The sequence below is a fragment of the Daldinia caldariorum genome, assembly GCF_022478825.1.
Source record: "Daldinia caldariorum strain CBS 122874 unplaced genomic scaffold F4812scaffold_9, whole genome shotgun sequence".
NCBI lineage: Eukaryota > Fungi > Ascomycota > Sordariomycetes > Xylariales > Hypoxylaceae > Daldinia > Daldinia caldariorum.
In genome coordinates, this window is record NW_025953045.1 from 1,193,038 (window position 1) to 1,204,106 (window position 11,069).

The 11,069-nt window shown below is 49.3% G+C and overlaps 6 protein-coding genes across 6 annotated transcripts; 2 read left to right on the top strand and 4 right to left on the bottom strand.

The window, feature by feature from the left end:
• Nucleotides 1-138: 138 nt before the first annotated feature.
• On the top strand, nt 139-2,116 carry F4812DRAFT_430499 (Aldo/keto reductase). The gene is made up of 4 exons (XM_047934360.1): nt 139-546; nt 624-1,107; nt 1,166-1,611; nt 1,824-2,116. Exons 1-3 carry the CDS (start codon nt 524-526, stop codon nt 1,553-1,555), a joined length of 897 nt encoding a protein of 298 aa, XP_047790000.1. The 5' UTR covers nt 139-523; the 3' UTR covers nt 1,556-1,611; nt 1,824-2,116.
• On the bottom strand, nt 1,503-2,840 carry F4812DRAFT_405168 (HIT-like protein). Its single transcript, XM_047932277.1, has one exon. It carries the CDS (start codon nt 2,483-2,485, stop codon nt 1,835-1,837), a length of 651 nt encoding a protein of 216 aa, XP_047790001.1. The 5' UTR covers nt 2,486-2,840; the 3' UTR covers nt 1,503-1,834.
• Nucleotide 2,841: 1 nt separating this feature from the next.
• On the top strand, nt 2,842-3,656 carry F4812DRAFT_405162 (DNA directed RNA polymerase). Its single transcript, XM_047932276.1, has 2 exons — nt 2,842-3,407; nt 3,519-3,656. Exons 1-2 carry the CDS (start codon nt 3,175-3,177, stop codon nt 3,541-3,543), a joined length of 258 nt encoding a protein of 85 aa, XP_047790002.1. The 5' UTR covers nt 2,842-3,174; the 3' UTR covers nt 3,544-3,656.
• A 176-nt stretch (nt 3,657-3,832) lies between these two features.
• On the bottom strand, nt 3,833-5,566 carry F4812DRAFT_405186 (uncharacterized protein). Its single transcript, XM_047932278.1, has 2 exons — nt 4,902-5,566; nt 3,833-4,837 (listed from the first exon to the last, which is right to left on the bottom strand). The coding sequence occupies exons 1-2, from the start codon at nt 5,332-5,334 to the stop codon at nt 4,026-4,028; spliced, it is 1,245 nt and encodes a 414-aa protein (XP_047790003.1). The 5' UTR covers nt 5,335-5,566; the 3' UTR covers nt 3,833-4,025.
• Nucleotides 5,567-6,966: 1,400 nt separating this feature from the next.
• F4812DRAFT_430506 (uncharacterized protein) lies at nt 6,967-8,261 on the bottom strand. Its single transcript, XM_047934361.1, has one exon. The coding sequence runs from the start codon at nt 7,858-7,860 to the stop codon at nt 7,012-7,014; it is 849 nt and encodes a 282-aa protein (XP_047790004.1). The 5' UTR covers nt 7,861-8,261; the 3' UTR covers nt 6,967-7,011.
• A 1,328-nt stretch (nt 8,262-9,589) lies between these two features.
• On the bottom strand, nt 9,590-11,037 carry F4812DRAFT_405236 (uncharacterized protein). The gene is made up of 6 exons (XM_047932279.1): nt 10,976-11,037; nt 10,687-10,905; nt 10,293-10,599; nt 10,115-10,233; nt 9,868-10,048; nt 9,590-9,796 (listed from the first exon to the last, which is right to left on the bottom strand). Exons 3-6 carry the CDS (start codon nt 10,585-10,587, stop codon nt 9,723-9,725), a joined length of 669 nt encoding a protein of 222 aa, XP_047790005.1. The 5' UTR covers nt 10,588-10,599; nt 10,687-10,905; nt 10,976-11,037; the 3' UTR covers nt 9,590-9,722.
• Nucleotides 11,038-11,069: the final 32 nt, after the last annotated feature.

Genomic DNA, 11,069 nt, shown 5'->3' on the forward strand with positions numbered 1-11,069 from the left:
TTTATAGAGAATCGAGATGATAGGTGGTGCCTGGTAACAGTGGAGTACCTAAGGAGGGGTAACTGATACCCCGCCACCTACTACAGTCTAACAAGCTGGAACTACCTAACAGATAGATTTCGAACTGCTTTATTTTACATCGTGTAGGTACAACTGGATTTGGACGAAACTCTTATCGAATTCTTACGGGGAAATGTGGACTATCCCTGCCACCCTGCGTCATATCCCACGCCTTGACAACTTATCAAGCCGTTGTTTTTTTGGTCACCCTTTTGTCTCGCGGGAAGATGGAAGTAGCTAGAAAACCAGGGCCCTTCTCTTATTTATTAGCTGGGAAACATACATACCTTAGGTTAGGTATCCAGGAACCTAGTTCCAAACACTGTCACATACAAATAAATACTAAGACACATCTCTCAAACCACAACTTGTTCTATACAATACACTCTTTGTCCTCTAAATCCATCTAACTAGAATCTAACTAGAATCTATCCAAATCTCTAAACGGGAGCTAAACGGCACAATGGCAGACCTCAAAACCACCGCGTAAGTATACTATATAACCCGCTTTATGTCTCGGATAAAAGAAGCACATCCTAACTTAAGCATAACTATGCTATTAGTAAGACCTACACTCTCGCCTCGGGAGACAAGATGCCCGCCATCGGTCTAGGAACATGGCAGTCTCCCAAGAACGAGACCGCTAAGGCCGTGAAGCACGCGCTCTCTGTTGGATATCGTTATATCGACACCGCCTATGCGTACGGTAACGAGTCCGAGGTGGGCGAGGGAATCCGCGCTTCCGGCGTGCCTCGCGAGCAGATCTGGGTCACTACTAAGCTCGACAACCCCTGGCACAAGCGCGTTGCCGAGGGTATCGACGCCTCCTTGAAGAACCTTGGTCTTGACTATGTCGACCTCTACCTCATGCACTGGCCCTCCTCCACCCGCCCCGACGATCTTAAGAAGCACTACGACGACTGGAACTTCATCGACACCTGGCGCGAGATGCAGAAGCTGCTCGGTACCGGTAAGGTTCGCAACATTGGCGTTTCCAACTTTGGTATCACCAACCTCGAGAAGTTGTTGAATGATCCCTCTTGCAAGGTAATAACCTATCCCCCTTTGTTTACAAATGAAATATGGCAACTAACCAAAGCTATAGGTTAAGCCCGCAGTTAACCAGATCGAACTCCACCCCAACAACCCCTCGCCGAAGCTGGTCGCCTACTGCAAGGAGAAGGGCATCCACCGCACCGGCTACTCGTGCCTGGGAAGCACCAACTCGCCCCTATACAAGGACCAGACCCTCCTGTCCATCGCCGAGAAGAAGGGCAAGACCCCGCAGCAGGTCCTTCTGCAATGGGGTATCCAGAACGGCTGGGACGTCATCCCCAAGTCGGTCACGCCCGAGCGAATCGAGTCCAACTTCGCCCTTGACGGGTGGGAGCTCACGGAGGAGGAGATGAGCAAGCTTAACAACCTTCCCGACCGCTTCAAGGTCTGCGGCGACGACTGGCTGCCGATCAAGGTTTTCTTCGGCGACGACGAGTGATGTTTCTTTGTTGTGTGCGTGTTTTATTTCTCTGAAAATTTAACAGTCTTGATAGACTACGACTCGGGTTAGAAGAAGCCTGGCGCATTTAGATGATGAAATGGACAAATAGATAGGTAGATTAGATAGATGTCAATTTAATAATGAAGCAAAAACAATCCAAATCTCACCATGTTAATTCGATTATTCTTTGACCGAGAATAAGACAGGACGTGTTGTGATGAAAAAAACAAGCAAACAAAAATCGTAGGTAAACTTAGGTACCTACCTAAACTATTATTATAACTTCCCCTTCCCAGCCTCCATCTCCAACACCTCAGCCACGCACCTCCTAACCTCCTCCGCGAGCGCGGCGGCCTCGTCGTCGTCGAGCTCCTCGCGCGCGCCGCGGCCGAACATGGTGAAGCTCTCGCGGGCGCGGCCGGCGGCGCGGATCTCGGGGCGCGGGATGAGGTGGTAGTGGACGTGGCGGACGACCTGGGCGGCGGCGGCGCCGTTGTTCTGGACGACGTTCCAGTCGGGGACGGCGGTGGCGCGGACCAGGGCCGCGGACAGCAGCCGCAGGGCGGCGCCGAGCTCGGCGGCCTCGCGCGCCGTCACGTCCGTCAGCGTGCCGCGGTGCGCGCGCGGGCACAGGAGCAGGTGCCCCCGGGACAGGGGCATGATGTCTAGGAAGGCGACGAGGGTGGGGGTCGAGTGGACGACGAAGGCTTGGGGCGCGAGCTTGGCGGGGTCGAGGGTCGGGGAGGAGGAGGGAGGAGGGGAGGAGGGTGGGAATGGGGGGTAGGAGTGGGCGATGGAGCAGAAGGGGCAGGATTCGGTAGAGGAGGAGGAGGTGGTGGTGGTGCCGGGGTCGAATGGTGGTGGTGTTACTTTGGGTTGATGCTCTTGTTGCTCTTGTTGTTGCTGTCCTTCTTCTCCTTCAGCCATTGGGTTTGGTTTTGAATGTGTAAAAAATATATATATCTTCAAGTTTGAGATCGCTGGCCGTAATACTTAGAAAACGAGATAACGAGCGGAACTGTGGAAATGCTGGTTTCAAGAAAGTCGCTCTACGCCAACGAAAGGACAATCAGAGAATATGTTAGGAGGTAGGTACGGAGAACATAAATTCAAATGGCAAAGAATGGCGGGTTAATGGAGGCAAAAATGCAAAATGGGAGGCTCGCCGCGCGGTTTCGAGAAAATACCTTAGGTACGTAAATAAATAAATAATTGAGACTCGAGAGTTTGATGCCGAGGTTGTCTGGGTTGGACTTTGACGTATTGATCTTGGCTTTAGTGTTAGGTATGCACAATTATAGTACATAGGTCCCGGTGTAGGTAACGCCCATTTCCCAGCCGCCCCACAGATAGCCGTCCTTCGGTTTATGCAATTTTCTCCGAATGTCACTAACCAAATTAAAGATTCTGCCGCTTTTTCATCTTTTGACCGTCTTTTTTTGTCCGTTGAATCGCTAGTGAAGTGAATCGATTGCGGACAATCCATCCATTCAACATTCAACATCCAAAAAAACACATTAAACCCATCTCGATTCTTCTTCCATCATCACCACCTCCCTATCAACCAACCCGCCAAATCCAAGAACCCCAAACAAACAAACAAAGAAACAAAAAAAATGTCGGCGCGCGAAGCCTACCAAATCCCCTCGTCCGCCACCGCGGGCCCTTCCGGCGCCGCAGCCTCAGGCGGCACCGCGGCCCGGAGCAGCGCGTTCGACGTGGACGGCGGCGGCGCGAGCATCCACTACATCTGCGGCGACTGCGGCACCAAGTTCCCGCTGAAGCGCAACGACCCCATCCGCTGCAAGGAGTGCGGGTGCCGCGTGCTGTACAAGGAGCGCACCAAGAGGTTAGTTGGTCCTTTATTATTCTCTCTTCTTCCTTTCTTTGTTACTACTACATCCTATGATGTTTTTTTTTTTTTTTTTTTTTTTTTTTACTAATGCGCACGGAATTACAGAATGGTGCAGTTCGAGGCGCGGTAGCGAATCGCGCAGAACAACGGGACGAAAAAATAGAATGCGACGAGAATTAGATTCGATACAATACGATACGTACGATACGATACGCTTCCATCCTTAATAGCGAGCTCTGGTTATCCGGCATCATGGGCAGGTTATCCAGAACTCCCCATAAAGTTTCCTTATTAGTAGGCGCCGATACCATGTTATCTGTGCGAGAGCAGGATGTTATTCTCGTGGATTCGGTGGGATGTTAAGAAGCTGTCTACGTCGCTGTAGCATATACTTTGGAGTTTGGGTGTTGACTTCTTCTTGTTTTTTTTCCTTAGGGGCACAGAAGTATTCAGGTCTCAAGATAAAATCATGCAAATCAGAAATTTGGTATCATTACACGCCCCATCTATGCCTTCATATGCCGTCGTAACTCCCTAGACCCCGAAGCCTTTTTTTTACCCTATCGTATGTATGTGTATAGTAACCTTATAGTTGAGACAAGATCCTCCTTTTTATCCTCTCCTTTGCGTGTGTAAGTACTTGGCAAAGCTGGCATCATCCATGACCGAATCAGCATTTGCCCCCGTCGCCGCCTCATACCTAGCCTGTAATCCCTCGCGGTCATTTTCGTCATCCACGTCGTCGTCATAGTCCTCCGCATCTTGATCGTCGCTCTCGTCCTGCATATCCTCATCCTCGTCTGCTTTGGGCGGCTTCACGGACGTATCCCTCGTGCTGTTGCTCCCCATAGACATACCCTTCATCATCTTGTCCAGCTCCTTCTCACGCGCCTTTTGTCTTTGATCCTCGCGCTCCTGGCGCTTGCGCTCGAGCTCGGGGCGGTAGTCCTTCTTGAACTCCTCCGCCTTTTCCCTTACGGCCGCGAAGAAGTCGTCGATGCCGGCTCCCGTCATGGACGAGACTCCCACGACGCTCAGGTGGGCGTAGAATTCCTCCAGCATCATACTCATCGAGTTTAGCAAGCTACTCATATAGCCGCTTCCCGCGCCCTCGCCCTCGACTCCGCCGAACGCGTTGGCAGCCTCGTCGCTCGATAGCGCGGCTTGGAAGGCGTCGTAGTCCGTCATCCACTCTTTGGCGAAGTCTGCATCCTTGACGTCTGTCTTGTTGAATACCAGGATCATCGGGAGTTTAGTCTTGTACAAGATCGAGCACGCGTACAGCATGTTGCTCATAAACGTGCTGGTCGAGGCGGTCCTGGGCGTATCGATAATGTATGCGATAACAGTCGGGAACGTGGAAGCGAGCGACTCGAGAAGAATCTGACCCGAAGCAGACCAGACAAACACTTCGATCTGACCGGCTATAGAGGAGGGGAGACATCAATCAGCAGTTGTGCAAATTAACAGATCTTCAAGCGGACATACGCGTATCTACAAGGATATTCTTGATAAGTTTCTTGCTTGGGTTTGCCGGGTCGGGAGCGGTGCGATTTTCAAGCAGCTTCAAGATCTGGTCGACCTTTGTGGAGAAGAGGTTAAGAGAGGTCAGGATACCGCCGTTGGGTCCGAGGTTATACTGCTTCATGACTTCCTTGTAGTTGACCGAGTCGCGAATATCGATGTTGCTCTCGAAGGGGACGTTAAGCACAGCCGGGTCGAGGTTGATCACGTAGGGCGGATCTCGCTGACCGTGCAGATGCGCGTTGATGCGCTGCATGAAAGTCGTCTTTCCGGATCCGGCCATGCCGACACATACGATGGCGACGGGCTCTGAGGAGGCTGCCGGTGTTGCTGCTGTCGTTGAAGATGCGGTAGCGGCGGCCGAGGTTGACTCGTCGGTCGTAGAAGTGGATGCCATTATCGTCGCGTATTCTTTTAAGCTTATGATAAATTGGGAGAATGATGATGATAATAATAATGAGGGGAAAGGATATGAATCAAATTAGTTAAATGGGATGAGGAACTTGTAACCAAGTGATTTAGGTACTTATCATAGGAGGTACCTAGTAGGGAAAATGTTTATAAGTTACGACCGTCACACCAGTACACCTAATGATTCAGAATTTCGTAGTTGATGATTGCGGGGTGGCGGGGCAGATATTAGAATACCTAGCTCTAGCTCTAACGTCCTGATGTCCTAGCGTCCTTGAAGTTATCGATAGGTTGGGGGATCTACAAGGTTCTATGGGTTATTTACATCTCGTTATATGCATAGGTACATTGCATACCTCCTTTCATAATACCTACCTTTTGTTAACTAACAGCATCGAGAGGACTTACAACATGCTTCGAATAGTTGCAAGAAACATATCACATATCACGTAACAACACAATACAACACAAGTTATCTGAGGTGGCCGAATCTCTCATTTATCTCATCCCAATGAGGGTTCTGAGCTGTGATAACTACCTAATCCACTAGGGACAGGGGGTGGCATTTTCCTTTTTGTCATTCTTTTTTTTTTATATATTTATCCTGTGCTAGTCCTCAAGACTAGATGGATCTTGTCATGCCAGCAGCTCTTCGTCATGTTGTGCTAGCGGAACCATTGCAGCTTCAGGCTTCGACATCATACATTCTCCCCAGGATCCTTTGTCACGCCCATATTTCTCTCTCCCTCTCTCTCCGGTAGTGGAGGTCCAGGGATAGTATAGTATGTATGGGCGATTGCATGTATGTGTGTTGTGTTGTGTTTTCCTCCCTTTCCTTGCCTGAAAATATAGGAGATGGAGGGCGGCGAAGAGGCGCGCCAACCTGTGGTGCGTGTTTTTCCACTTTGTCCCTCTCGGCTGCTCTTTGTGAATTTTTTTGAATTCCCCAAACGAAATTTGACAATCTGGTTGAGTTGCGATGGTATCAGTTGCGCCCCGTTGTTCTGTGTTTGTGTTTGTGTGTTCTCGTTGTGGAAAATGGAAAAAGCAGCGCTGTAAAAAAGAACAAATCCGCAAAGTGTGTTGCCGCAAACCTTTCCCCTTTCCCCATCTCTAAACCGTCATTACATCGTTTCTTTCTTTTTTTTTTTCTCTTGACCTTCGCTCAGCGAATAGGCTGAAACAAGTTGATTGAAAGTAATCCCTAACGCCTGGTTCAAAGACAGATCAAGACCAAGGGGGGATGTTGGTGAGTATTGAATATTGAGTTGGGAATGTGTGTGTGTGTTTCTTTGGATCATCAGAAATAGAAAAGTCACAAGTGATGAAAACATGAACAAACCGTGTTGCGTTCATACCCTCCTTACCTCTCCCCGATAATAATAAAAGCAAAACTTCATCAAAAATGGTCGGCCAACCTCGATGAGAAGTGGAGTTATGGGTGTTCTCCCAAATGATGTTCCAATCTGATGATAATATATCTGGGAGAGATTTGAGTTGAGGGAAGAAAGCAAAGACAAGGAAAAGCAGAATCATTCAAACTCCGTGACTGTTCGTTTCCCTTTCCAAATATCAAGACACGTTCCAACGCCCATGTTTCCCCCCAAAGAGACCTAATGTTTAGTTGATGGGTGTATGTTGTAAGTGCAATTCCGAGAGCTCCTCAAATCGTCTTAGGCGTTCGAGCGTTGCTCATATCGACGATGTCGTCTAGATGGTTGCACATGGCCACGAATAGGTCAAAGAAAAGTTTGCCGCCCCGTTCCATCTCCATCTGCATGGTTCCGCTCCTCTTAAATGTCTTGCGACATCGGATGATTAGGGCGAGATAGTGAGCGCGTAGTCGCGAGTCCGTGTCCGGCGTGTTGTCGTAGGCGTACTGCGCCGATCGAAGGATCGTTCCGACATCAATGCCGCTCTGTAGGCCTTGCTTCCGAAGAGCAAGGCGCTTGAGCTCCTCGAGTCCGTATCTATCGGCGGCGCAGTACACGACGGTATCCCGCAAGAGATGTTGTCCCACGCTGGAGACATGCATTGTGGCCTCGACAGCTCCGCGGCCAGCTCGGTTGTTTTCTGAAGGGTCGGATGATCTCACGGCGTCCTCAAGCTCCCAAGAGTTTCGGTGCTTGTTCTGTACCAAGCGTGGGTAGTAGTCACCCTTATAGAGGTACTCGAGTACGGCGGAGAAGATCTCGGGTTCTTCGTCCGGAAGCGAAATTCTCTTGTTCTGCGCCTCGAGGTACTGGTCCCGGCACACCCGTTCGAAAAAGGGCGACTGGCATAGGACCTCCTCGTGGGCTGCGAACAGCCGTGCTTCTCTTCCAACGGTCAGTGTGACGATGGGAAAGTTAAGGGTTCTCTTGGCAGGGAGAATCTCCTCGATAGACCGTTGTAGTTTCGCCAACTGTTGAGGATCCCGAACCGTATTGTTATTGTTGTTGCTGCTACTGGACTTCTTCAGCCTCGCCGACTTGTCGACTCGGTCCTTGGACCGGAACGAGCGCTTGAACATTGTGGCGGTAGTTGATTGGAATAGCGAAAGAAATGGAGACAGCGTGACGGTGATATCAGTTGTTTATTGTTCTGGTTCGGGATAATAAGGAAGGGAGGGATTTATTAAGATATTCCCCTCTTCCGAGTATAAATTGGCTAGAGAGCGACGAAAAAAAGGAGTGTATGTAGAGAAATTTCGAATTTCCTTGGACTTGAAGAATGAGGGAGTTGGTGAGAAGTTGACACACAAAAAAAAAAAAGGAAAGGATTGACAGGGGTCCGGGAGGTCTATCCCAGAGTCGATTCGAAAAAAGATGAACGAATGTATCTGGAGATATTCCCTGGGGTAAATTTGCGACCCTTATCTTATGGTTGTGGTGGGGGAGGGGGAACAAAAAGGAAAAGAGGAGTAGAAATGGAGGGGGGGAGTTGGCGATATTTATATTATAAGGTCATCCATCATTCTTCTACATAATATCCTCTACATACCTAGTACCTAAGGTAAACTTGTTCTCCTACAAACTAGGTCGTTCCCCAAAAAGCCAACCATCCAACCATCCCGCCAGCTCGCCTACCACCCAATCCATGACAGCGGCAAAGGACCCTTGACCCCTGAACTAAGCTTTGATTCGTTAGGTTCGGCCTCAGATCTCCGCCCCGGCTTGCGTTTATGGACACCCTACTGCAGATAATATAAGTCTAAATTCTTAATGGATAGGAAAGTTGTGGACTTGTTGAATCTTGGTCAGCTGTGATGCTTCCCGAATCCCCAGGGACTTGGTCCGCTAGGCAATGACAAGTCAACCCCCCCTTACTGTCCCTGTTCTGCCAGTCTGCCTAGGTCCCCACAGCGCCCGCCTCATCGTGGGTGCGACCCAGGTCGCCTAGGATGTATCTACTATATTGATGACTCCGATAGCTTGGGCAAGCTAGGTACGTCGGAGAAGAACCGGGCAACTCAGCACGTGGGGAGGACCCAATGTGAGGCACCATGAGAATATGGTATCTGTAACCTACCTAGGTTAAAATCTCCGATGATTCAATTACCTCTAAATAGGTACCTACCTAGGTACCTATATTATCAATTCGAAGGAGGGAAGGGCGCATAGTATATTGACGGTGATTATTGCTCCAAAGAAATAGAATGGCTGGGTGGTGAGCATCTTGTGTTTCCCCAAAGATACCGAAATCACAGCGCGGGCAAATAACTTGCCAGCCATAATTTCATCGAATCCTTTACGACTTTGTTGGATCGCATTGAATCGAACGAGATGGACGGCGGGTAGCTGACTTATCACATGGTAGCGCACTCCCTCCGAAACTTAATAGTTGGCACCTTACACGTTATCTTTTTGCGACGCGGGCGAATAGGTGTTTTTTCTCCACCACGTTCCTCGCTTAAGATCGAAAAGCGTTGCGAAGCAAACGGGGAACGAGTTGGAATGTTTCGTTTAACGTGGGCCAGCATGCTGCGTGGGCAGCCTGGCAGCGTGGGGTTAACATAATGGTTCGGAAGCATGGGTAAGATTCGACAGGGATGCTTGGCGAGATTCTTGGCGACGTCGATATCATTCAAGTCCCACATAACATGAAGTGATCTCGAGATATGGTTCATAGGTTAGTTAAGTATGCCATAGTTAATCTACGGATTGCTCTAGGTTAGGTTGAAGCCAGGTTAGTCGACAGGGCAGTCAACAGGGCATCTAGTTTGCCCTCCCATCCCTTCAGTCTCCGCCCCTAGTAACCATCAATTTATGATAGGCATTTATGCCCAACTTGGATACTGTTGTCCAATAAATAATGCCAATTTTTATCCCATTCTCATAAGCCATCTGGTCAGGTCATACTCATACCCTCCTCGGTATAAGAGGGACGTCTTGCTTAGTAGGACGAATCATGACGCACCGCTGTAATCGTTTCACGCATAGCGATTAATCCGTACACGTATGTAAAAACTGCCATTAGAGAGTATTGTTAGTATTGTCTTCTTTTGAATTCATCTTCCTCGATATATGGGAAGCCTTACCTCCAGGGGACATCGCGATAAAGGCGACACCCGCGGCGATGATGGCTTGCGGCATATCTTTGATGATGTCGGGGTCTAAGAAGAAGAGCCCAGAGTGACCCGTGGCAAGTTTACCAATCTCTGCCCACAAAAGATACGCGCCGCTACAAAACATGACTCCAGCCGCATGACCGACAACGGACTATTCATCGATCCATCAGTTAGAGATAGCACATAGCGAAGTAGAAACCCAAGGATGAAAACTCACAGTTGGCCGGCGGATGCTATTGAGGAAGAATACCTCGATGAATGCCACAACCGATGTAATCGACCAGACGTTGATGATACTGAATGCTTTAATAGGGTCTTGATCAAAAAGTCCCTTGTCTTTGTTGTCATGATTAGCACTTACATCTACCTGTAACTAGAGGAGATAGTCAACTTACCTGGATAGTATTCCAATGTTTCGTTATTGCCAAAAGGCGGATGTTGAGGACCGTGTGGTAGTCTCGGCGGTGCGAAACCGCCATGTCCAGAAGGGACAAGACAACCCCAGTAGATCAGGGTATTCATGATCGGGAAGACCTGAGCAACCGTATAATACAGGCTGAAAAGGTACCGGCGTGTGCGGCAGGTAGCTCTGTTCGGTGGCGACAAGAAGCGGAGGGAGTAAGCTTTGAACTTGTGTCCCTCGCAGTCGTTGGGATCTACTTCAATTGCCCTTGGGAAAATGAGATGCATCGCAGTCCAGAGCTATTTTTTAAGACCTCACACGTTAGCATTAGGTAGGTATAAACTAGTGTCTATAACACGCGCGTGTGGGAGTAGAGCTGAACTGACCGTCGTCTGTAGATGCCATGCCTATTGTAAACCGAAAGAGACGGCCGAGAACTGAAATAAGAGGCGCCAGGGGCTATGTGTATCTTCCGTTTCGAGCCTATACTTGAGCGTCACTCCGAATACAGTCGAGAGGTAGCTGGCTAAAATGAGACGAATAAATAGGAGGGACTTCTGGCCGATAAGCTGGTAAGACGAATGACATGCCCGAAGGTAGATTGGCTGCTGAGCATTAGATTACCTCTACTTGATACAGCATAGAGAAATAGCAAGATGGGGATGGGTGCTATACATGGCTATCAGATTGTCCCAGATAACTGGACTGGCTGGGTTGGCCCGATTGGCTTGAATGGCATCGGGCCTGTACCGGCTGTGGGAGCAACGGT